Source organism: Bemisia tabaci, chromosome 10 (genome assembly GCF_918797505.1).
Source record: "Bemisia tabaci chromosome 10, PGI_BMITA_v3".
Taxonomy (NCBI): domain Eukaryota; kingdom Metazoa; phylum Arthropoda; class Insecta; order Hemiptera; family Aleyrodidae; genus Bemisia; species Bemisia tabaci.
Window position 1 is genome coordinate 3,519,749 of NC_092802.1, and position 23,356 is coordinate 3,543,104.

General features: G+C 39.2%; 1 protein-coding gene across 8 annotated transcripts in view; it reads right to left on the reverse strand.

The window, feature by feature from the left end:
- The window catches only part of LOC109038050 (uncharacterized), a 434,551-nt gene that overhangs the window by 20,259 nt on the left and 390,936 nt on the right, over window positions 1-23,356 (reverse strand). For 7 of the 8 annotated variants that reach the window (XR_011900696.1, XM_072305518.1, XM_072305517.1 and 4 more), the window contains 6 exons: window positions 13,575-13,695; window positions 11,915-12,002; window positions 2,484-2,572; window positions 1,610-1,673; window positions 805-947; window positions 61-179 (listed from right to left, as the gene is read on the reverse strand). Coding sequence is in view for 7 of the 8 variants with exons in the window: in XM_072305518.1 (XP_072161619.1) it covers window positions 61-179; window positions 805-947; window positions 1,610-1,673; window positions 2,484-2,572; window positions 11,915-12,002; window positions 13,575-13,695 (624 nt within the window). In the remaining variant the exon portion in view is untranslated. The remainder of the gene's footprint in view (window positions 1-60; window positions 180-804; window positions 948-1,609; window positions 1,674-2,483; window positions 2,573-11,914; window positions 12,003-13,574; window positions 13,696-23,356) is intronic. The other variant, XM_072305514.1, reaches the window with a different exon arrangement.

Sequence of the window (23,356 nt, forward strand, 5' to 3'; positions counted from 1 at the left end):
AGAATGAAAGATTGAATCCCAGGAATGAAAAAAATTATACACAGATTAGAAGTGACTTACGATCTAACGCCCCTTCAACAATCCGTCTTTGATAACGGCGACTAGGAGTTCGAACAAAATTTGGAGGGTTTCGGAGACTGAGCTGAAGGCTGCGACCAGACAATTTTTCTGTTCTGCTACTGTGAATAAGTGGAAAGATTGATGTACATGAATTCAAATGAAAAACCTTCCATAAAATTAAAAATTCTAAAACTTGCAGAGGTTTTCAAGAATTGATCAAAGTTTGAAACAAAAAAATTTGAAGCTTCTTAGAAATTTTGAATTTCCGAGGTTTAACAATCAATTTAAAATTCAAATTGTTTCTACTGGTCTGGGACCTTTGGAACTTGGTTGTCATTCATAATGAACAAATTTAGCAACAATTAAAATTAACATATGATTTTAGAACATGTTAGTCTGGTAGAAATTCATTAAGAAAAAAGGACCTACGTATCAAAAAACAGATCCAAGATTCCCTGATCGATAGCTTTATTTAATTGAAGCTGCATAAAAACATTCATCACCAGATCCACAAATAAAGAAGGATACAGCTGCACACTTGCAAAAAATGTTGCTCAACACTGATGAATTTTTATTTTAGCTCTGCTGTTATTGCTGAATTTGTTATTTCAGTTCGTGCGATCATTTTAGATTTAACTTTATAGTAATTCCTGCTCTATCATTAAAAATACCATGGAATTATAATTCTTGACTGTTTCGATTCATAAATAATTAGATGATAATGTCAGAGAAAGTATTTTTTACCTAAATCTAGAGGTAAGGATATCTGGAGGATTTGGTAAAACTTGAACTAGTCTGAAGAAAGAATGATGTTCAGCACTACATTTGTACAAATGCTTGCAGGCTGCCCTGGAAGGAGTCTCAAATCCGTAGGTGTTTTCTTCATTCTAGGAAAAAAAAACCCACAAAAGACATAATTACAAACTTTCCACCAATTTTGTAACAAAGTAGTTGGCATTTTACATTTACTTGATTCAGCAAATAACATAGGTGGATTTTAGCAATGCAGTTCACCCTTGAAAAGTAGAAGGTCTCTAACAAAGTTAGAGCAAAAGCAGCTCAAGCTGACACTTAGAAAAGCGAAACTAGTAAAATTGAAATGTTCACAACTGAATAAGGAATGACTGGAAAGTATTAAGACAGAAGGGACTTTATGTGTAGGTAGTTGCCGTTTCAATATTTCAGGCATTTTTCTGAAAAGGTGTCTAATTTAAGGGTCATTCTGGATGGAATGCATATTTTCCTGAATTTCGGGCTCAAAGTAGAAAAGAGACAAACTCTTCAAATGATGAATTCAAAAAGGTTTAAAAAAATATATCTTACACTCTGAAGCGTGAACTTCACTCTTCATTTTAAACTTAATTTTTCCTTGATCTAAGGAGACCCACAAAAATTAAAATCCAAGGTTTCCAGAGAGACAAATCTGATGTGGTAATACGTAATCAATCATTTTTTTGAAAACATACATAACCCATTTTGCTAGGGTTTTACTGGAATTATTACAAAGTAAAAAAAAAACCACAAGTTTGAGGATCTTTTAAAAACTTACATTTTTATCACAAACACGGAGCATGAAGTATTTTCCCTTTGAGTAAATTTTTGATATCCTCGTCCTGAAAGAGAAAATAGTGAAAATCAAGAACAAATTCCAGTACAACAAATTGAGTTCTTATGAAGCTTAAATCTCTTTGTGCATCGTAGCTCACATGCACAGCGACCTGGCCCCTTAATCTTGTCAGGTTGAAAAACTTGGTGGAGTCAGTCAGGCTCAAACTGCTATTGTATATACTTGAATTAAATTTTTGTTTGATACTTGGTCACTTTCTTTGACTTAAATTTCACCCTGATAGAGCAAAATTAAAATGATTTAGGCAAGAGGCTGGTTAGTCCAAAGATTCAACTTACAGCATCCTCAGCTGCACTTTGCAATCTGCAGATGGCTTGCACACGCTAGCATTGGCTAGATATACCACTCACCAATAATTGGATTAATTTCCATGAACTAAATAATTTTTCAACTTTCTTGACATTTTAGACTCGATTTTCCGACATTGGCATGACTTTTGAAGGCAACAATTTTGAGGTAGATAGATTTTTTTCGATTAGCGTTGAAAAATTATGTTTTTTAAGAAGAAGAAATGAATGGACGTATTTATACTGAAAGGAATTATATGAAAATCAATTAAATCAAAATGAACTACGTACACAGGGTCTGCAAGTAACATAGTTCCTTTTGATTTTCTTTATTAGCACATATATAATACCTTCATGCAGAGATGCGTCCAAATGATAATACAGGGTAATATAGGAACTGCAGTAAAAAGTCCTATTTTGATACTCCATTGGCTAATTTGAATGCACAGAGTACAAAATAGACTGTACAAACTAGTGCATCATTTGTAGATGATACAAAAACTACTTACCAGTAATAATTTGCGACTTTGTTTTTATTCCTGAGCACAATAACACCTGTCGGAGTGAGTCCTAAAAAATACTCTACATTGTCATCGCCCTAGATAAAGCAGAGAAAAAAAGAAAAAAGTTAGATGAGTTGTATTTTCGAACATTTTCTTAAAATACTTCTTAATTGGCAGAAAGTAGATCCAAAAAAACAAAAATATGATTTTTGTACAAAATTTCGGCCCAATCCAAAAAATGTCACTAATTACCAAAAACAAAAAAAAAACAAAAAAAAAAAAACCAGGCACCCAAAAAATATGATGGCAGTACCGTTTGGATTCATCATATAAAAGGAAATGATATCAAAACGGCCCAATTTTCTCTTTCATGCCCATGCAATGTACCAAACACCCCAACTTTTTTCACAAAAAAAGAAAAAAAATTAATAAATAAATAAATAAATACCTATAAGGTATGATGACCTGAACACGTTTATTGGATCCATCGATTTAAAGGAGTATGATATCAAATCGGCCCAACTTCTCTGAAATATGCCCATCTCGGATCAATAATTTTTTTGAGACCTTCCGACTCATCGCTGAGGAGACACTGATCATTACTTGACCCTTAGTATATATCCTTGTTTAGATGTCAAAGAGTTCCTTATGAGAACTGTAATGATTTTTTTTTCTTTGAAGAGATAAAATCAAAAAATCGTCATAAAATTGAAAAAAAAATTCGAAGAAAAAAAAAGGAATGGGCCGGCCGGCCGTACATACAAGTGGTAGATAATATAGGGTGATTATCGTCTCTCTTTCACATATACATGAACAAGTATCATCGTCAAAAGGAGGATCAGTCCTTCTTGAAATCGTCATTGAAAGATAGACTGAAAGATATTCACACATGAGTGAACAACTTAACAACTTTCAAGCAATGCCATATTCTTTTCTGATAGAAGGCCTTACAAACTACTGAACCTTGGCGTATTATTACGAATATTATGTGCCTCCTACTTACAATGCTTCTTTCTTAGCAACTTCATGGATGTTGGCAAGACCGGGTCGGTCACCCATGCCAAAATGTTGGGGCATACCAATGTATCTACATTTCCCCCCCTTTTTTTTTTGTACGTGCCGGCCGGCCCATTCCTTTTTTTTTCTTCGAATTTTTTTTTCAATTTTATGACGATTTTTTGATTTTATCTCTTCAAAGAAAAAAAAAATCATTACAGTTCTCATAAGGAACTCTTTGACATCTAAACAAGGATATATACTAAGGGTCAAGTAATGATCAGTGTCTCCTCAGCGATGAGTCGGAAGGTCTCAAAAAAATTATTGATCCGAGATGGGCATATTTCAGAGAAGTTGGGCCGATTTGATATCATACTCCTTTAAATCGATGGATCCAATAAACGTGTTCAGGTCATCATACCTTATAGGTATTTATTTATTTATTTATTAATTTTTTTTCTTTTTTTGTGAAAAAAGTTGGGGTGTTTGGTACATTGCATGGGCATGAAAGAGAAAATTGGGCCGTTTTGATATCATTTCCTTTTATATGATGAATCCAAACGGTACTGCCATCATATTTTTTGGGTGCCTGGTTTTTTTTTTTTGTTTTTTTTTTGTTTTTGGTAATTAGTGACATTTTTTGGATTGGGCCGAAATTTTGTACAAAAATCATATTTTTGTTTTTTTGGAAGGATATCACGTATTTTTGGTATGACTTCTACGAAGTATCAGGCAAAGAGAGTTCCCATTTTAAATTTAAAAGTTGTTCCCGCGGGCGCGAGGCAGAGAGGAAACGACCCCCCCCCCCCCCCCCCCCTCGAAAGCGGCCCACCTTTTTTTAAGGAATTTCGTTCAAACCGCATGTCAATAATCTGTAATCGTTCTCGAGACATCAGTAAGGAAGGATCCATATTTTTGGCACACCCTGTACGTCACAGAAAAAAAACCGCAGGTCAGTATTGAAATCGTGACAAAGTTGGGTCACTTGACGTAATGCCTAATTCTCATTGGCTACGAACGATAGAAACTACAGTAAAGCGCATTGACTTATAACGCAATCTAGGTCGCGCGGTAGGTAAGACAGCTAGCGGGGTAAATCAGGGTAAAGACGCGCCTTCCGCTTAGTGGATACATCCGGATATACGAACGAAAAGTACCCGTATCAGGCAACGGCACTGGCATGACAGGCATTTCCATTGTCTCGGTCTCGGACTTGCTGGGTGTTGCTGAGTTGCCTATCGTCCCGCCTGAAGGGACTCTAGTCTCGCCGAAATTTCCTAATGCGCAGTCTAAGCCGTAGATAGTGCATGCATAGAGAGGTTATAATAATTATGTTATTGTTTCGTTTGGAAATTTTGAATCGGGTTTGAGCAAAATAGCATTGCAATTTCAATTTCTCCTGGCTCCTGTCTCTTTTTCTATGTCATATTATTTCTGAAATTAATAACAATATAACTTCTTGAATGGTTTTCTCATTGTACGCACGAGACATTTTCAATTTTATGCTGCCCCGAGGAATAATACTTCCAACTGTGACCATTCTTGATTTTGCATGATTCCTTCTCTCTCTAGGTACCTTTTTCGTTGTGAGTGAGTTTTCTTTTATGATTCTCTGATTATTGAGGGCACAATGCTTGGGCACAATGTGCCTGAAACGAAAAGTTGCTACTTACTTGTTTACTATGTGCATTCCTATCCAGACATCATATGAAATCATCTTGGTACTTGCGTTAAATCTTTCCGTTCATAAGGAGATGGTATACAATAAACTTTAGTTGTGATGACATAAATTTTCTCAACTGCATGCTGATTATTGAAACTATGTCAGTACGACAAGGCAAGACAGCCCTATCTTAACCGTGCAATATATCGCATTTCGATCTCTTATCAGACTGCTTCAAACTTTCAATAATCGGCCTGCTGCAATGAAATCCTTTTATAGCTTTCATCATTATGATTCTCCATTTGGCCATTCTGGTCAACTAGAGTCCACAAAGACACATTGACTTTAAACGCGCAACAGGGTGAAAGGGAGAGTGCCAGTTTAACTAATAATGGGTTTATTTTCAATGATAAAATTAACCAGTCTATTTACTGTCACACCTTCGAAGTGGGTGAACGTGTCAGGCAAGAACCCTGATAATCAACAACTTCAGAGCTGCTCTTAATATAGGACTTCTATGTAATGTTCCATCTCCTGTGTACAGTAGGCACAAAACCAGGATTTACATTAGAGGCATCACCTGTGTTAAGGGATACCTTTTATGTCTTACATAATCCAACATTTTTTTTTTGGATTCTTGGAACTAATGATAGAATGCAAGCTAGATTCTGCAGCTCAGTGCAGGACCTCTATCATTTACGCTGCTTATACCTAGTTATGCCTGCCAGGTCCTTTGACCATTCGAATCGCAATTTCTCCGAGCTCCAATTTCATCATCAGTAATAACATTGCAAACGCGTGATACCGTCTCATAAAGACAGTAAGCAAAGTAAGTATTTATCAATATTTTTAGTTTAATGAGAGATGTCTCTAAAGCTATGGCATTCTGTATCTTGAGAAATGTGACCAGTTCACTCGTCATTGGAAAAGATAAACAGTAAAAGTTGATGCTTCCGCAAGCAAAAATTACAGTTACCACAACTGAAATTTCGATCTCAATAGCATGAATCTTCTGAACTGTAATGAAACAGTTTGATAACATTTCATTTTCAGGAGCCTTTATCTGCCAATGCTGGTCATACAGAGTCAACAGCGATTGAGTTTCAGTGCGTTATCAGGGTACAACAGAGAATACCACTTTAATTTTTGGTTTTCCTTTCAACAACATTTCATTTTTATGAGTCTGTATCTGCCAATTCTGGTCATGCAGAGTCGGCTGCGATTGAGTTGCAACGCACTATAAGGGTAAAACGGAGAGTACAATTTTGATTCTTTGTTTTACTTTCAAGGATGGAAAAAACAGTCCATTTTCTGTCGCACCTTCAGGCATGAACTTTTCAGCTAAGGACTCAAATAAATGACAACTTAGGAGCCACTTGTCATGTATGGTTCTTCTGTATTAGTCCGTCCCTTTCGTACCGTAGACCGAGAACCAGAGGTTAAAGTATAAACATCACCTATATTCAAGGCTTAATTTTATATCCTATGCTATGTGATCCCTCTCATACGATTCTATCGAGCGAATGATTCTGCCGGTAAGTTAATTATGTGGAGCACCATCATATCTATGCTGGGAATTGCCAGGGAGATTCTGCAACCATCCGATTAAGGTAACTCTCACATCAATACAGTGGCAGGTAAAGTAAGCAGGTATTTATGAGAGATTTCTCAACTCGGGCATTCAATGCCCACTTTCCGTCAAAGAAGATGCTCTGTTGATATACTGTTGCAGCCCAAAATATTAATTACAACTAATATTTTTAGTCGCCTCAGTCTCAATCGATAGCTTTCATTATTCTGCCAGTTCTGGCTACCCAAAGTCCACATCTAATGAGTTTTAACTCACTTTCAGGGTGTGCCAGAGAATTAATTCCTGTATCCATTTTCCGTGCCAAATGAACCAGCTAATTTTCTGTCGCACTCTCATAGTGGGTAAATTTGTCAGGCGAGGACTCAGATAATCTAGACGTCAGGCGGCACTGATGTATTATATCGAACAGCTGCTCTGTATTATTTCCTATATGTGGTAAGCAGTGACGGCAAGTTTACGTCTCCAGGTACTGCAAATTTTAGCCGATGTATAGAGAGGTTATCATCAAGGATATCCTGCATTAGTTATAGCATTTCAATTTTATCAAACCAATGAAATAGTAGCATACAGATACATACCTTCTGCAGAGGTCAATATGAAAGACCTTGATTTGAAGAATTTTATCCAAATACAGGCAAATTAGACGATTCAATCAACTTCTGACACAGAATCAAGGAGACTTGCTGATAATCAAATTAACAGTAATGTTTGAAGTCAAGTATCTTGGATGTTGTGACATTGAGTTGATTTCATTAACAGAGTGCTGCGTAGCTTCTTTAAGAAGACACATACGCACGACTGATGGGTGAATGCGTTAACCAGTTTTCCAATATAAAGTATCACAAGTCTATGAAAACATACAGGCTTTAGGCACCAGTTGCATGATACACTGAGAAAACACACATCAACTCCGGAGGAGGTAGGCTGCCTGGCTGCTAGCAAAATTTTAGTAGAAAGTGGAAACGCAGATTCATTCCCACCGATTGAGATCCCAGACACACATCATCGTATTGAGGGAAAGGATGATTTTCTGGTGAAAAGTTGCTGAATCTTGTTAACGAGAAATAGTATCTCGGACTCACTATAGTGGGATATCATCAATCATTCATGAACAATTAATACTTGATTACTTGAAAAGATCACTAGATCAGGGCCGCTGGGAAGAAATGGCAGGTTGATCCGAGTACTTACTGTGACAGCTAAATTTGTCAAGGGTGCGGGAATCATAAAAGTGTTATATAGAAATGGATCCAGTTATCTTCGGCTACGATAAAATGGAAACACGCATCAATTAATGTACCTTTTCCTTGTTATTTAAATATTTAAAGCCATAATAAAACAGTAGCATAACCTGAAATTTAGTTTTTCTGGAGTCGGCGCTCACCATCCATCGCGCGGTTCTACAAGTTATTTTCAAATTCAAATGTGCTTGAAAAATTGAAGGACCCGCTCCTTCTTTCAATAAATTCTCCTTTCGACGCCCATATAAGTTCGCAAACTTTCCGAAAGGCACATCCTGGGAGTCTACAGATTTGAATCATACCTAGTTTAATGGATTTTATGCTACCCTTACCTCCACAGCCCTAGGGACCGATCGACATTCAAATCGTCAGAAAACGGGTTAATTATTAAATTGTTCTTCTTTATACGCCATCTATTTCAAATTTCCAAAAAATCATATTTAGTTTATGTGACGCTGATTCAAAATATCTATACTTGTATGGGGTTTTTTTCTACGGTATAGCTGTAATGTCAGTGAACTAAACACGATGGTCAATCCCGCGGCCGACCGTTTCGCGGGCCCCGTATCTGCTCTCTGCTCATCAACAATTCCATCAGTGTCAGCTTTTGGGGTCCATGTCGTCAAAAACGATCGTCAAGTTTTGGGGTCCAAAATTTGTCGTTAAAGTTTAATAACTTTTTTAATATTTAACTAAAGTTAAAAAACGAGGGCATTACGAGTAGAGCTGAGCATACTCTACCCAAATATTATAGGGTTTTTGGGGTTTACTCTCCGACTTAATTAGTAGGAGAGCTTAATGGACCGCAAACCGTGCAGAAAAGCCCGGTCGCGTTGTTTCGTGTAAATCTAGTTAGGCAGCAGCCACCCGTCTTTTTTTTTTTTTTTTTTTTTTTTTTTTGGTCGTCATTTTTTAGGGGGAGTTTTTTAGGATTGGGCCGGGGTGGCTACCGCCACCTAGAATACTGGTGAATTTCTGCTGATGTGATGGAATATCTAAAAAAATTTTTATGTAACACAATCCTGTAACTTGCTAACTTGCGATTATGTCGTTCCCTGACAACTAGTCCTTAAGCAGCAGAGAAACTCAATAATAAAAGAACACCGAGTATCCTCTTAAGCTTTGGCAATTAGGCATTGTTGGCAAACTTTCAGCTTTATTAAATTCGGAACTGCATTTAACCATAATCTTGAGACCAGAATGTCAACAGTGTAAGTCAGCAATCACATGACTTGGTTTGCGACGTCGCAAACTTCTTGTCATACCTACTTCATTTTTTAAACAGGAAGTTACTGAACAGCAATTCTTTAAAACTGCTGTGATTTTTCTTCTTTGTGCAAAGGAAATTCTGCAAAAACTTCAAGGAGTGACGTCAATTTGCTCTCCTTTAAAAATAACATGGAGACAGAGATTTTCAGACACGGCAAACGAGATATGTGATTGCGGACTTACGCCGTCGATATGGAGCTTCAAACTCTAAAAATATCAGGATACTTACATCATCTAAAGCTTTGGATTCCCGGGTTGCTCTCAATTTTATATTCTATGAATTTGTGTAGCAAATACTGCAAGACTTTAGAGCCTACCTGGGAGCCAGAGTATTCGGAAACTTATGAATTCAGGGTTGAAATCTTCACACATCATATTCTGACCTCGTAAGTTTATTCCTAATTAATTTAGATACATTAGATTCAGTGGACGATGAATTGTTTATAACCATGCATGTTTTTGCCGTGCGTGCATGAGATATAAATACTAGGTAGAGCTGAGGCATGATCATATTGGGAAGAATTAGAATCCATGAACGATGATGGCCAACTTTGGCTCATTTAATCTTAACACTCTACTGTTTTTCTGATGTTTGCAAAAGACCGTAATGAAGATACGACAACTTCAAAATCCTTGCTAAGCAAAAATCTGAATGTGACACAAAATTTTAAATCAATATGTAAAGAAATTCACGTCGTAAAAGTCAAAAAGGGCGGAGAGATTCACATAGTTTGCTAACTTTGTTTACAAAATTAACCATGTGTGCACCCGCCACTCCGCCATATTGGATTGCGATTTATGAATGAACTTTTCAAAACAGAGCGGACCAATGAGAGGCCAAGAATTTGTCATCGTCAGGTCATTGAACTCATCATAGTACTACGCGTAGTATTTTGTAGTAAGTGTTGCCAGATCGAATGAGCAAATGACGGTAAAAGCTCTCTCGGCAGTGAAACATGAAAATATAACCGAGATTTTGACAGGAATTATGCAATACGCTCTCTAGTACTAGAGAAACGAACTAAACCCGACGGAACTTAATTCTTTTTACAGTCAAAACTTGGGGATTAGGATTTTTTACTCCTCTCGACGAAAATCGCTCAGCTAAATATTTAACTTCCGTAAACTGCGTTCTTTTCCTCGCTAGCAGTTATATTTGGATAAAACAATCTTCAAGGAAAAAAGTCTACCCCCTCTCTCTTTTTTTTTGGGGGGGGGGGGGGGGGACTTTACTTTGGGAAAACTTCAATCGTCGGTGAGGAAATTGCGCCATGGCGGTGCAATTCCAGGACAAGAATTATGACTTTTGTAGGTCATTCCAAGAAAAAATCTGACCCGTTCAAAATGGGCCTGTTGCAAACTTTTGCTAGAGCAAAAATAAGAGTTGTTTCTTATAGATAATGCCTCAAAAATTACGATGAGCGCATCGGCAAAGTCTGAAATGCACTCATAACTTCACAGTCTGCGTAAGAAATTTGCGGTTTTTTGAGCTTCCCGCTTCAAAAACGATACTACGGCACAGGTGAACATTTTGTAAGAGGAGTCGTTCCATCGTCGGCAATACTCATCGTGACCGACGCCAATCCGCTAAAACACGTGTTATGGGACGAGATAACACCTGAACTGAATTAGACCAGATAACAATCGGCGTGTTAACGTTCATATTTTCCACGCCCGAATTGATTGACCTTGAACTCTCCTCGAATTACGCGCGGAACTGCGCGCAAGCGTCGATCATGATGAATATCGCCGACGATGGAGCGACTCCTCTAACAAAATGTTCACATGTGCCGTAGTATCGGTTTTGAAGCGGGAAACTTAAAAAAACGCAAATTTCTTACGCAGATTGTGAAGTTATGAGTACATTTCAGACTTTGCCGATGCGCTCATCGTGATTTTTGAGGCATTATCTATAAGAAACAACTCTTATTTTTGCTCTAGCAAAAGTTTGCAACAGGCCCATTAAAGTCAAGAAAATTAAATAGAACTAGTTGCTTCAGCTCGCTACGCTCGCTTGCGCCGCTAGCCGAGGGCTTCGCCTCCTAGACCCAACTCGCTGTGGCGAGAGGCAAATTTTGCAAAATTTTTTTGTCGTTATCAAATCGAGGTAAATTTTGAAACATCGGTCGCGCAAATCGAAAAACTAAGGGATGCTGGCACATCTACAAGTCAAGAAACTTCGTTTAAAACAAACCCGAGGAAAATCGGTTCAGTAGTTTCCGAGATCGAAAGAGAACAAAAAAAGCCTCATGATATTAAATATATAGATTGTCAAATTTGGCCATGTGGACCACATTTAGCGATAAGGAACTATTATTTCTAGCTCATTTTAGAAACAACATATATGCCATTGGTTTCCCTATGCAGGAGGGTGCTTTCAAGGAAGCGCCAGAGATAGTGGTTCCTTATGGCAAAATCCATGTATTACCCTAAACACTCGTGAAGACATTGAATGGCCTTCCCGATGAGACGATGTAAAACGTAGTTCGTGAGGTAAGCGGTTTTTCCTTTCCGTGTAAAGTTTGAATTTTTTGACACGTAAAGTTCACACGTCGATCCACCCGTGCCCTTCTTTCCACATCTTCTTCTTGAATGATGTAAAATGAAATAGGTACACTGTTTTAAAAATAAAACATCTTGAGTTTTTATTTGGCGAGGAAAATAAGGTATGACTTACCAAGACGGGATGAAGATCGACCCCGTACATTTCTAACCACTTGACTTTATCCAGATAATTGAGTTCTGCCTCGCATGGTAACTGGCCTCTGAAATAGTCAAACGCATACAATTTATAAAGGGGGTGCAATTTTATATAAACCGATCCGATTTGAGGAAAATTCTACAAACTTGACTAGAACAGATAAGAAAAATGAATTCACTCAAAGGTTTCTGATTTAAATTTCATATTTCGCTTTCTTGCACATTCATTATGTCTTCCAAAAATAAAATTGTGAATTCATGCGATCAAAAAGTCAGCGTCGCAAAAGCTTAAATACTGGTGGACTTTATGAAGGTCAAAAAACTCAGGATCAAAAGAAAGCAATTTTTCTTTTGAAATTATCAGGATTAGTCCCAGCGCGGTCCTAAGCTGTTATCAAACATTAGCGCAAAAATTTAATTCCGCCAAATAAAAAAATGTTTGGGTTCTCCGAAAATTGGGAAATACACTTCGCGCTTTTTCGATTTTGCACGTTTCGTTTTGAATAAATAGGTGATTCGTCTTGAATTCTTGTCGTAGTCGAACTGGCGCGCGATAAATAGCATCAATTTAGTTAAGAATCACGTAAGATTTTTGAACTGATAGATGCGATATATCGCACGCCAGTTCGACCACGCAGAGAACCCGAGACAAATCACTTTAAGCCATGAGATTACTTAATCAGCGGATCCACCAAATTGGCAACATTGTTTTTCTCCAATTAAATTTATGGAAATGTATCGATTCGGGGGGGGGGGGGGTGGCAGGTGCTCCGACCAGACTCGATAACTTAACATGCACTGGAAAAAAAAGTAGCTTGAAACAAATAAAAATCAGCTTGAAGCAAGCTGGAAAAAATCTTAAATTTTCCGCCAAGAAACGTATAGCTTAAAATAAGCATGGCCGAGCTGCTTGAAATTAGCTACCCGGCGGAATCTTAATTATTTTTCGTTTAATCCTCGGATCCAATACTAAATACTGAAAGTTTTATTCATTTTTCATAAAATTCCGTATCGCAGGGATAAAACGTTACTGATTCTTCGACATGGATCATGTTGAAGTCGTCGTGCGTTGCCGCGGGTTTTGTTCTCGTTAACACTGTAAAATGCGCGGCTTTTGGAGATCTCCTGGAATGACTTGAGAATGTAGGAATGTATAACTTAATGCACGTGTCGAAAATAAAGGCGGAGTGGTTACAATCCAATGGAAACTTAATTCAAGAAGTTGGCTGCAAACTTAATTTAAGTCTAATTTTTTCAGCTATTTCCAAGATTTGTGTCATGCTTGAAACCAGGAATCTTGAATCGAGTATACATTATCTTGAATCAAGAAACAACTTCTTAGAATTAGCAGCCATGGTGGCTTGATGTAAGACTCAGCAGGTTTGACTCAAGATTTTTGTGCTGCTTAAATCAAGCTAGCAGGTAATCCAAGCTATAAGGTAGCTGCAATTAAGAATCTCGAATCTTGAATTTAGCAATAAATTGCTTGTTTTAAGATAAAAATTCTCAAATCAAGTTGATTTTTTCTCAAGATTCCGAGACGGCTTGACCGTAGCAGACTTTTTTTTTCCCGTGTGGGTTTAAATGGAGGAAACCCGGTGTTGCCAAATTGCTGGATCCATTTCTGGATTACTTACACCAACTCCTTGTGGATTTGAGCGATCTTAGTTTCCAATTCGGCCGTTTGGTTCGCCACGAACCGGAATTCGGATACGTAGCCAGGGGAGTGACGCCTGGGGTCATAGTCGCCAAGTTCCGCTGAAACAAATTATGAAAAAGAAACAATAAGCCTCGTTCGATTGAAACACTGCACTGAAATTCCCAACGTTATAATATGTCGCACGCAGTTAGCAATCGCTGGCAAATGGCAATCTATTTGTGGGTGGTTTCACGATAACTGAAATAGTTTTGTCGCCGTAACAGACAACGCATTTTCCAGTCATGTTGCTGGTAGAAATGATAATCACTCGAATTTCTTCGCATGAATCTTCAAAGGGTTGCGTATTAGAACGCTTTCTAATGATTTATTGCTCTACTTCTTAATTAATATTGTGTAAATTCCGAAAATGTGCTATCTGTTACGTGGTAAAAAGTCAGCGTAACTGACAGCACATTTTCAGCCATTTACAAATTAAAATTGAAAAGTAGAGCGATAAATCTTTGAAAAGCGTTATAACACGTAACCCTGTGTAGATTAATTCAAAAAAATTCGAAGAGTTATCATTAATACTAAAAATGTGACCGAAAAAAGTGTTGTCTGTTACGGCGACAAAACTATTCCGGTTATCGTGAAACCGTCCTTGTGTTGAATAAAAAAAAAGTAAAAATTCAAAAGTGGAGAGTTAATATAGGAAGTAGGTACAAGGTAATTATTATTATGATTAAAATTGAAAAAGAGATTTTTTTTTTCTTCTTGAATGCATGGTACTAGCTAGCTCACTCGCTAGTGCGTGTAGTGGTATTAATGACTTTAGCTGGGGGGCTTGAAAGACAAGTGGGATAAGTGCGCCTTTTTGAAAAAAATTGAGATGTTAATTATTTCAACTAGACTAGTCTTGCAATATAATCTGTGAAAAATTCAACACTAAAATCCAATTTTGAAGTATCAAAAATCGAGTTTGAAATTTCTTTCCGCCATAAGGCTCCGTGTAATTTTGAAACTTGAAACACGTGCATCTTGAAATAGCACACATGTCCCGCATGTCCTCCAAGCCTCTCGGTTGAGTTTGGTTTGTATAGGCAACTAAACTAACCGCCTGGCAAAGCAAAAAGTATCACCCGAGTTTGAAGGCGCACCAAGTCGAGGTCGTGCTTTTGAAGTCCTTTACCAATAAAACGTTCTACGTCGATAGGAATGAATACAGTGTCGAAATAACATTAATAACGCTTGCAAACTGCTGGCGAATGCTGATTATCTGCGACATAAAAGCCACTTACACGACGCTAAAAACATCGAAAATTAGAATTTGAGAAAGAGGAAAAAAAATTATGATAAGTCTTAGTACAAGACTGAGTGTGGAGACTCCCCATATTATTCACCCATCCTGTGACCGAAATTGGGAATCCGAGTCACACTTTCGTGCTTTTTGTTGTGGTAAGTGCGCAAAAAACTAAATTTTGAGTTTTTGACGACCATGGCTCTTGTTCCTGCAGGCGCACAGTGGATCCAGTCAATTCGAGAGGTCGGGCATGAAATTTTTTGCTGAAACTGCGAATTTCGATGTTTATTTCGTCACATATTAAATTTTAAGGAAAGCTCTTAAAAGAAAATTTCACGAGGAAACCAATGGAGCCATTTATAAAATCTCTAAGTTTTGATTTAACGAAGTTATAAGCGTTTAAACTTTCCGAATTTCATCCGACGTCTCCTATTGACTCGATCGTCTGTGGGTCGGTCCGACACGATTGTTTCTCCGTCAAATATTTTGTGCGAATACCAGACATGCAAATACTAACTACAGCGTGATGTGACTTCCGAGGATTTTTTAAACGAAAAATCCTAAAACGCAAAAATATTTAGTTGATCGATCGAGTATCGAAGCGTTGTAGGAAATGCTCACTTGATCGGGAACGAATTTAAAATCGAAATTACAGAAAAGGGATCTAAAAAACGCACTCGTATCATGCTGTATAGAAAATAGCTGGTAGCATTTCGCCGAAGCCTCGGTTTTCAAACGAAATCAGTTCCAATAAACACTCGAAGAGATGAAAGGGGACGAGGGTTTCGGAGGGTGTAGTGCAGGGTGCTGCGAAAGGGATCGAGGGCTAATGAAGCAGTTATGCACACTGATTGAATCTAAAGGCTAGCGGCTGTTAATAAATTGAATTCGGCCACTTGACAACAGCGTTGCCGTCTGTTGCTCGAACATTTTCCCGTTGGGCGTGATGCAACGTGCACGTAAATCAAGTGAAAGTTGGCAAATATGTTTTTCGAGTTGATGCCTGATCCTAGAGAGGTTATTAAGCAGTGGCGTGGCGAGAATCGCGATATATCGATTGTTATGTCATTTAAACCTATGGAAAAGAATCGATTATTAAGGTGTTGGCTGCGAACACCCTATCTATCGATCCTTTTCCATGGGTTTAAATGGCATAACAATCGATAAATCGCAAAGCACGCCACGCCACTATTATTGAGAGTGCACTCACGTCGGGGATTTTTGACCTGCAGTTTTGTAAAAACACGATTTATCTCCTCGGTTAAATGTTAAATTAATTCGGAAGCCTGGGAACGCTATTTGGACTGCATTTTGCAATTAGGAACTATAAATTCTGGCCCGGTTTAAAAACAACATATGAGGACATATATGTAACAATGGCGGTCGCTGACATCCGCCATTTTTAGGGCAAACGCTTTTTTCGAAATCTAGAGCCTCCAAGAATGCCTGTGCAAAGTTTCAGACTTCGAGCACAATTTTTCGGCGAGATATGAACTGAAAAACATCTCAAATTATACGTATCGGGACCGTCTCGCCAGAATTATTGAATTTTTAACTGATTTTAGAATTTGTTCCTAGTTTTTGTTGTAAAAGTTACAAACGGTTTAGTTTCTTGTTCAATTTTGTTAAATGAATCAGCATTGACTTACTTTTGGTTCATTTCAAGCGTTTCACCAGCCTTACCCTTCCGGAAAACTTTGTTTCGTGCATAAAAAAAGTGTTTGCAGTAAAAACAGCGGATGTCACATTTTTTTTCAAATCGCTGTTACTCCTTCAATTTTTCACTTACATACATCGTGAAACGTGTGTTTTTTACCGGAAGAGTTGCTCTTCATGAAAATCTTTATGAGAATCCTCTCGGTTCTACGAGCGGAAAAGTGCAAAGCTTTAAAAACTTCAAACGCGATTTTCTCACAATGTGAAAACTCGACATCCGCTATTGTTACAGTTAAGTCCTCGTATGTGCCATTAGTTTCCCTATGCACATAAGTGTTTTTTCAGATGAGCTAGAATTTATAGTTCCAAATTGCAAAATGCAGTCCACTTGAATTACAGCCTTTGATGGCATCCGATTTCTAAACGCCATGTCTGAAAAAAAGATAGGTGCTTCACTCTACGAAGAAACATTCCCTTCAGGAATAGCTTTCAGACACTTTAAATGTTACAATCACGAATTTTGTACCATTTGCCCCCCCCCCCCCCCCCCCAAGACCCATTTTAAGAATCGAGACAAAATTCAACCAGGCATCGATTACATTACGATTTTCGTAGACCAGCCTCGAAATGTCAATCATGGTTATATCTGTTGCGATCCGTCTAAAAAAATGAAAAATAGGTTACAGAATACATTGATCTCTGCGTGGTTGGTTCCTGTCGAGGGCTCCTTAGATTCCTTTCCGAGTAACTCCAACCCCATTTCATAGTTTTCTCTTGGTCTTTTATTCAATCATACAACACCAAAACGGCAACCACGGAAAATAGAGGCCACTTAATCCGGCAATAAATCTCATTGCAGGCCGGATCTTATAATTCCGAAGTATCCTCCCTCTTCAAGACTTCTTCCTGCGTCTCGCCAGACGCGGGGCTAATTTTGAATAATTTCACCCTCCGGCGTCGCCGGTTGCATCGTCCCCGTTGAAGGGGCACTCGGGTGCATGCCAGTTGCATCGGCAGCGAATGAAGGGGCGCGATACAGGCTAATTGGATTGATAGAAATTCGCGCGTCCTTGGGTTTCTACCCGCCCCTCGACCGCGTGGCCTCTTCGGGAGGAAGTTGGATAGAGAAAAAGAGCAAACGGAGGGTGGAGATAATCGATCTTTTTTCATAGGTTTGAGTGGTGTATCGATCGATAAATCGCAAAGCACGCTACGCCACTGGTGGAGATTTGCCAGAACTGCTAAGCCGCGGCCTGATTTATTCTTAATCTAGTTACATGTTTTACGCGCGGGGGAGCTCAGGGATGGGCGAGGGATAAGCGCGGGAGGGAGGGGTAGAGGGGTGTGGGTGAAGGCGGGGGAAGCAGTTAAGTCCTTGATATGAGTCTTCATCGCACGAGTGGGCTCAGGTCCTGAGTTGGTTCGTGGAGATGAAATTGAATTTATAGTATTTCACGGAGGCCGTCTGCCGTATAAAATGAGGTACAGGGTCTGTTTGGGAACAGTTCACAGTAACACTGGAAAAAAAACCACATTGGATCTAGAGTCCAGACTCTTGAAAACATTGACAAGAAAAAGGACTCTTGATTCAATCAGATTTAAGCTTAAATCAGAAGGAAATCCGCTCAAATTAAGAGGCTTGGTTCTTCATTCAAGCTTAAATCTGATTGAATCAAGAGTATTTTTTCTTGTCGATGTTTTTAAGAGCCTGGACTCTAGATCCAATGTGTTTTTTTCTAGTGAATGGGAAAAAAGCGGAAATTACCAGTAAACAGTTAAATATGTCCGTGTTTCTGATACGCGGGCAAAAATTTCTGTGCACTGAAAAAAAAGATTGGTAGAATTTACCATTCCTTCACGCTGTGTTTCACACAGCGTCAATTCAGAGTCAATTCTGCCAGAGGAAAGGTAAATGTTATTATATACTGGTACAGGTAACTATCCTTCGGCAGAATCGACTTGAAGATTGGTATAATTTACTATTCCTTCACGCTGTGTGAAATACAGCGTGAAGGAATGGTAAATTCTACCTATCTTTTTTTTCAGTGTGTTTATAGTACTTTTGGTTACTTTGGATGGGCCTGTTGTAAAATTCAGGCATAGCAAAAAAAAGTTGTCTCTGATAGAATATAGCTCAAAAATCACGAAGAGCGCATCTGGAAAGTCTAGTATACGCTCCAAACTACACAATCTGCGTAAAAAATATGCATTCCTAAGGCTTCCCGCTTCCTTAACGATACTACACCACAGGTGAAAATTTCGTAGGAGGAGTCGTTCCATCCAATTCTTGCGCACTAGGATGCTACACAATATTCAACATGGCTAACGCTTTCGCGCAAAAACCGTGAGGAAGCACCATAGTCTTTATCCACGCAAGGAAAAGGGAAATATAAACACGCCGGTTGATAAAACCCCATCGTGTCACGCGTGTTTTAGCGGGTTGGCGTCGGCCATGTTGAATGTTGCGTAGCATCCGTGTGCGCAAGGGTTGGATGGAACGACTCCTTTTACAAAATGTTCACCAGGGCCGTAAGATCGTTTTTGAAGCGGAAAGCTTAAAAAACGCACATTCCTTACGAAGATTGTGAAGTTCAGAGTATATTTTAAACTTTTTTGATGAGCTCATCGTGATTATTGCGCCATCTTGTAATAGGAACAATTCATCTTTTTCAGGGCGTCTAGTTTTTTTTTTCATTTTGGGAAATCCTGATTTTTCCTGATTTTTGACTGCTAAATCCTGATTTCAATTTTTTTCCAAATCGTGATCAAATCCTGATTTTTTGCGGAGAAAAATTAAATTTTCTGCACAAGAGTATGCGGAAGCATAACAAAATCCGATCGGACAGCCGATTTTTCTCAAATCCTGATTTTACGACCGATTTGTTCTCAAATCCTGATGAAATCGGGATTAAATCCTGATTAACCTTAAACCCTGATAGAATCGGGAAAATCGAGAGAACCCTGATGCTAGACACCCTGTTTTTGCTCTAACTGAAGTTGGCAAAAGGCCCATTCAAAAATCGATTCATATGCGATAGCAAAAATTCGCCTCCACTGATCCATCCCGATATAGCTCGATTTACTGACGTTAGCAAGTCAATTTAAGCCTGGTAGGAGTGCCTTCCAGACTCATGATTTCTTTGATGGGTCAAATGTCACGCTTAATAAGTTATTCCATCCTATGGAAGTTACTTTAAAGGACGCAGCGAAGGCGGGGGGCGGGAACGGCTGTCGACTAAATGAACGCATCGCGCTCGTGTACACTGTTGCCGATTTTTGCGCGAATTCCAATATTTCACGCGACTTCCGAGGAAGCTACGTGGAGGATCCTTGGCAATGCGTCCGGTATCTCGAGATTCTCGCATCGCGACGACAGCGCGCGACACGGGCAAAATTAGAACTGAAATTTCAGCCCGGCGGCGGGAATTCAGCGGTTTGCGCAGCCTGGGATTCCTCCTTTGATCTTTTTTAATTTGTTTTCCTTGCGACCCTCCCTCCTCTGTCCCTTCCCGTTCCGCCCTTCGGTAGGTTTAATAACCTGGGTCCGTGAAAATAGAGACAAGCGCATCATAACTGCGGAGCTGTCAGGTGGGACTAGATTTAAGCTGACTTCGGCCAGGGCCGAATTTAGTCGGTCCTTTCAAATTAAGGTGCAACATCCATCGATGAGGCTGAACCGCAGTACCGGCCAATCAGAAGCGCAGAGCCAAACTTAAGGGCAGTCGAGACTCGTCTTAAGTATATTTTAGTAAGGTGCAAGGACCAAAAAAATTCTGCCGCAGAGATAAAAAAGCCAGGAGCAGAGAGTCTCTGGTATCGCGCAAAGCAAGAACAGTTAAAAAATTCCCGAGTTTCTGACTAAGGGTCTCAGGCCTCGATACACGATCAAATTCCGAACCAATTCCGATCAAGATAGATAATTTGATGGCTGTTGCTCACCATGCAACGTTCTTCTTTGATCAAAATTGGATTCAATTATGTGGGGTTGCAAAATGAAATTCCCTGACACATTCTGGTGAAATTCCCTGATAACTGAGGATACACCAGATGCAAAAAGACATGATTTGAAATAGTTTTCAGGCAAAATCTGTCGATCGAACGTCAAACCTATTTGAGAGAGGAAATACAGGCGACTAGACAAAATTTCCCTGACATTTTCATCATTTTCCTTGACATTTTCGTCATTTTCTCTGACATTTCCAGGTTTTCCTTGACTTTTAAAAATTCCTGGTTTTCCCGGTCTTCCCTGACTGTGGCAACCCTGACTTTATGATCAGAATAAAGTGTCATCATTAATCATTCCTTGCCGCGGGAAAAATTTTAGCCAAGTTATCATTATTTTGAAAATAAAGCAAAGTAACGATTTTAGGACTGATGACTCCTTGGATAGGAATTAATTCTGGGAGATCGTCTATAGATCATGCATCGAGTTAATGATCCTATTGGAGGAAGCGGGTAGCAGACTGACGAACAAAAACCCACGAGTGGCCCTATAGGTAGTCCATCATTTTCCCCTTTACTCTATCACTAACCACCCGTAACAACCAATAACTCTGCTCCATTTACCCTAATCTATTGCATTGTCCATCAATCTTTATGATCAGCCTGCTGTCTCTGAAAACTGTATGTGATTATGAACATGCATCGTTTTACCGAAGAAAGCGTCTTGATTGTAGCGTCATCAATGGTCTCTGCGTGGCATTGTAAACGAAGTCATAAAGAAGAAAAGGAGCGAAAAGATAACTATTTTAACTCCCAGGTCCGTGAAACTGTATCATATACTTTTGAAGGTGCGTCGCGGAACCCTCTTGGACATTGCAGTCCCAGCATCTTGAATGACTTCGAGGAATGTTGCCAGAAGACCTGTTTCAAAAAGCAGTAAGGGGCGAGGAGATAACTGTTTTAACTTCCCAGTCGTGTAAATTGTATCATGCGATTTTGAAGGCGCATCACAGAACTTTCCTGGACATTGTGGTCCCAGCATCTTGAATGATCTTCCAGGAATGTTGCCAGTAGACCTATTTCAAAAAGGAGTAAGGGGCGAGGAGATAACTATTTTAACTTCCCAGTCGTTTAAATTGTATCATGCGATTTTGAAGGCGCATCGTCTTACTTGACATTGCATCGTGGTCGTGGCGGCTTCAATGATCCATAAATAAACCAAACACCCGTTTCAACCAATGAAATCTCTTTAGGGTACCATTGTATTCTTTGTCTATAGCTTTGTCTTTCAATTTTAATAATAAGCCCGCTGCTGACCTAATGTATTTACATTTTCCTTGCGCGGACGTTTCAAAGCGCTGCGAGGCTTGTGGAAAGGCAGGTCCACTCAAAAGACATGCTAAAAGGAACTATGCACATGGGATTCGCGTGCAAATTAGTCCCTTTTAGCACAAATATTTTCTAATAATGGCTGAGCGCGTTAGAAAAAGGTCGACAAGAAAGAGGCACAAGGGCCGATGGTTTGGCGAAGAGGTAGATGAAAAGGCAATGCCGTGCTATGGATAAACGTCGTATGAACATTTGAAGGTTGCAAAATTTCATCCGACATATTACTCATTTTTAAAAAAAATTATGAATATATATGTTCGAAATTTTCAGGCACACTTCATCAAATTGTGACTGAACCTCCGTGAAAAATTCAAAGGAAATTACACATTGATTCTTCAGGACATAATGTTAGTATCGACAGAAATTTGGCAACGTAAGGAGACTCATACGTCGTTTCTCCTCGGAACGGCTCGCGGGATACGCATGGCTGGATGGCTCGAGGTTGAGGATACCGCCGTGTTACGGAAGAACGCAGTGTGAGCTTTCAGACGTTGTCAAATGTCCTTCGATAAAATACGAATTTTCAGAGTTTTCTGTGGATATTCTTCCTCCAGATTTTTAGGAGCCTTGAAATTCAATCGGATCTAAATAATTTGAAAATTTCAAGAGGAAATATTCATAACTCTCCTGAACAATAATCATTTCACCTGAAGAGATTTATCAACTCTGAAATGTTCATACGGTGTTTATCCTTAGCAAGACAGTATAATTATCCACCCGAGAGAACTTGCAGGACCTCTGCGGCTCTCTGTCCCGACATCAAAGCGTTAGAGGGGACGAGGGTGCTGAGGGAGGGGGGGCAGGGGACGAGGGGCACCAGATCTCACACCCGTGGAAGCCTGCTCGCCCCCATCAGAGGGTGTTGCCACGTAAACCGCAGTCGACGAAGAGAATGACGAAGTGAAGAAAAGGCGATACAAGCGTACGTTTTTCGACGATACAACTATTCGTGCTTCCCGGTAGGTTCGTTGCCTATGCGGCAAAATTGAGGGCGCAAAGTCAGAGGACCTACCTACCAATAGATTCAAACAAACCAAAGGATGGAGCGATGTAATCGTACGTTTTTCGACGATACAACTATTTGTGATTCCCGGTAGGTTTGTTGCCTATGCGGCAAAATTGAAGGCGCAAAATCAGAGGACCTAACTACCAATAGATTCATGCAGCGGTAGTTGGTGCACAATCAAAGGATGGAGCGATACGGTCGTATGTTTTTCGAAGATACAACTATTCGTGCTCTTCCGTAGGTTTGTTGCCTATGCGGAAAAATTGAAGGCGTTGTTTTGTGTGTTAGGATAAGGGTTTAGGAAACGAAGGAATGCACAGCATTAAAATGTCATTCGAGGAAATCTAAATTCTATTTTCTCGGTTGGACCAGAAAACATTCTCTGTGTTGCATATAAATACCTGTTCAAGAATGTAGGTCTTTTACAACTACACTGGGAAAAAAACACATTGGATCTAGAGTCCAGACTCTTGAAAACATTGACAAG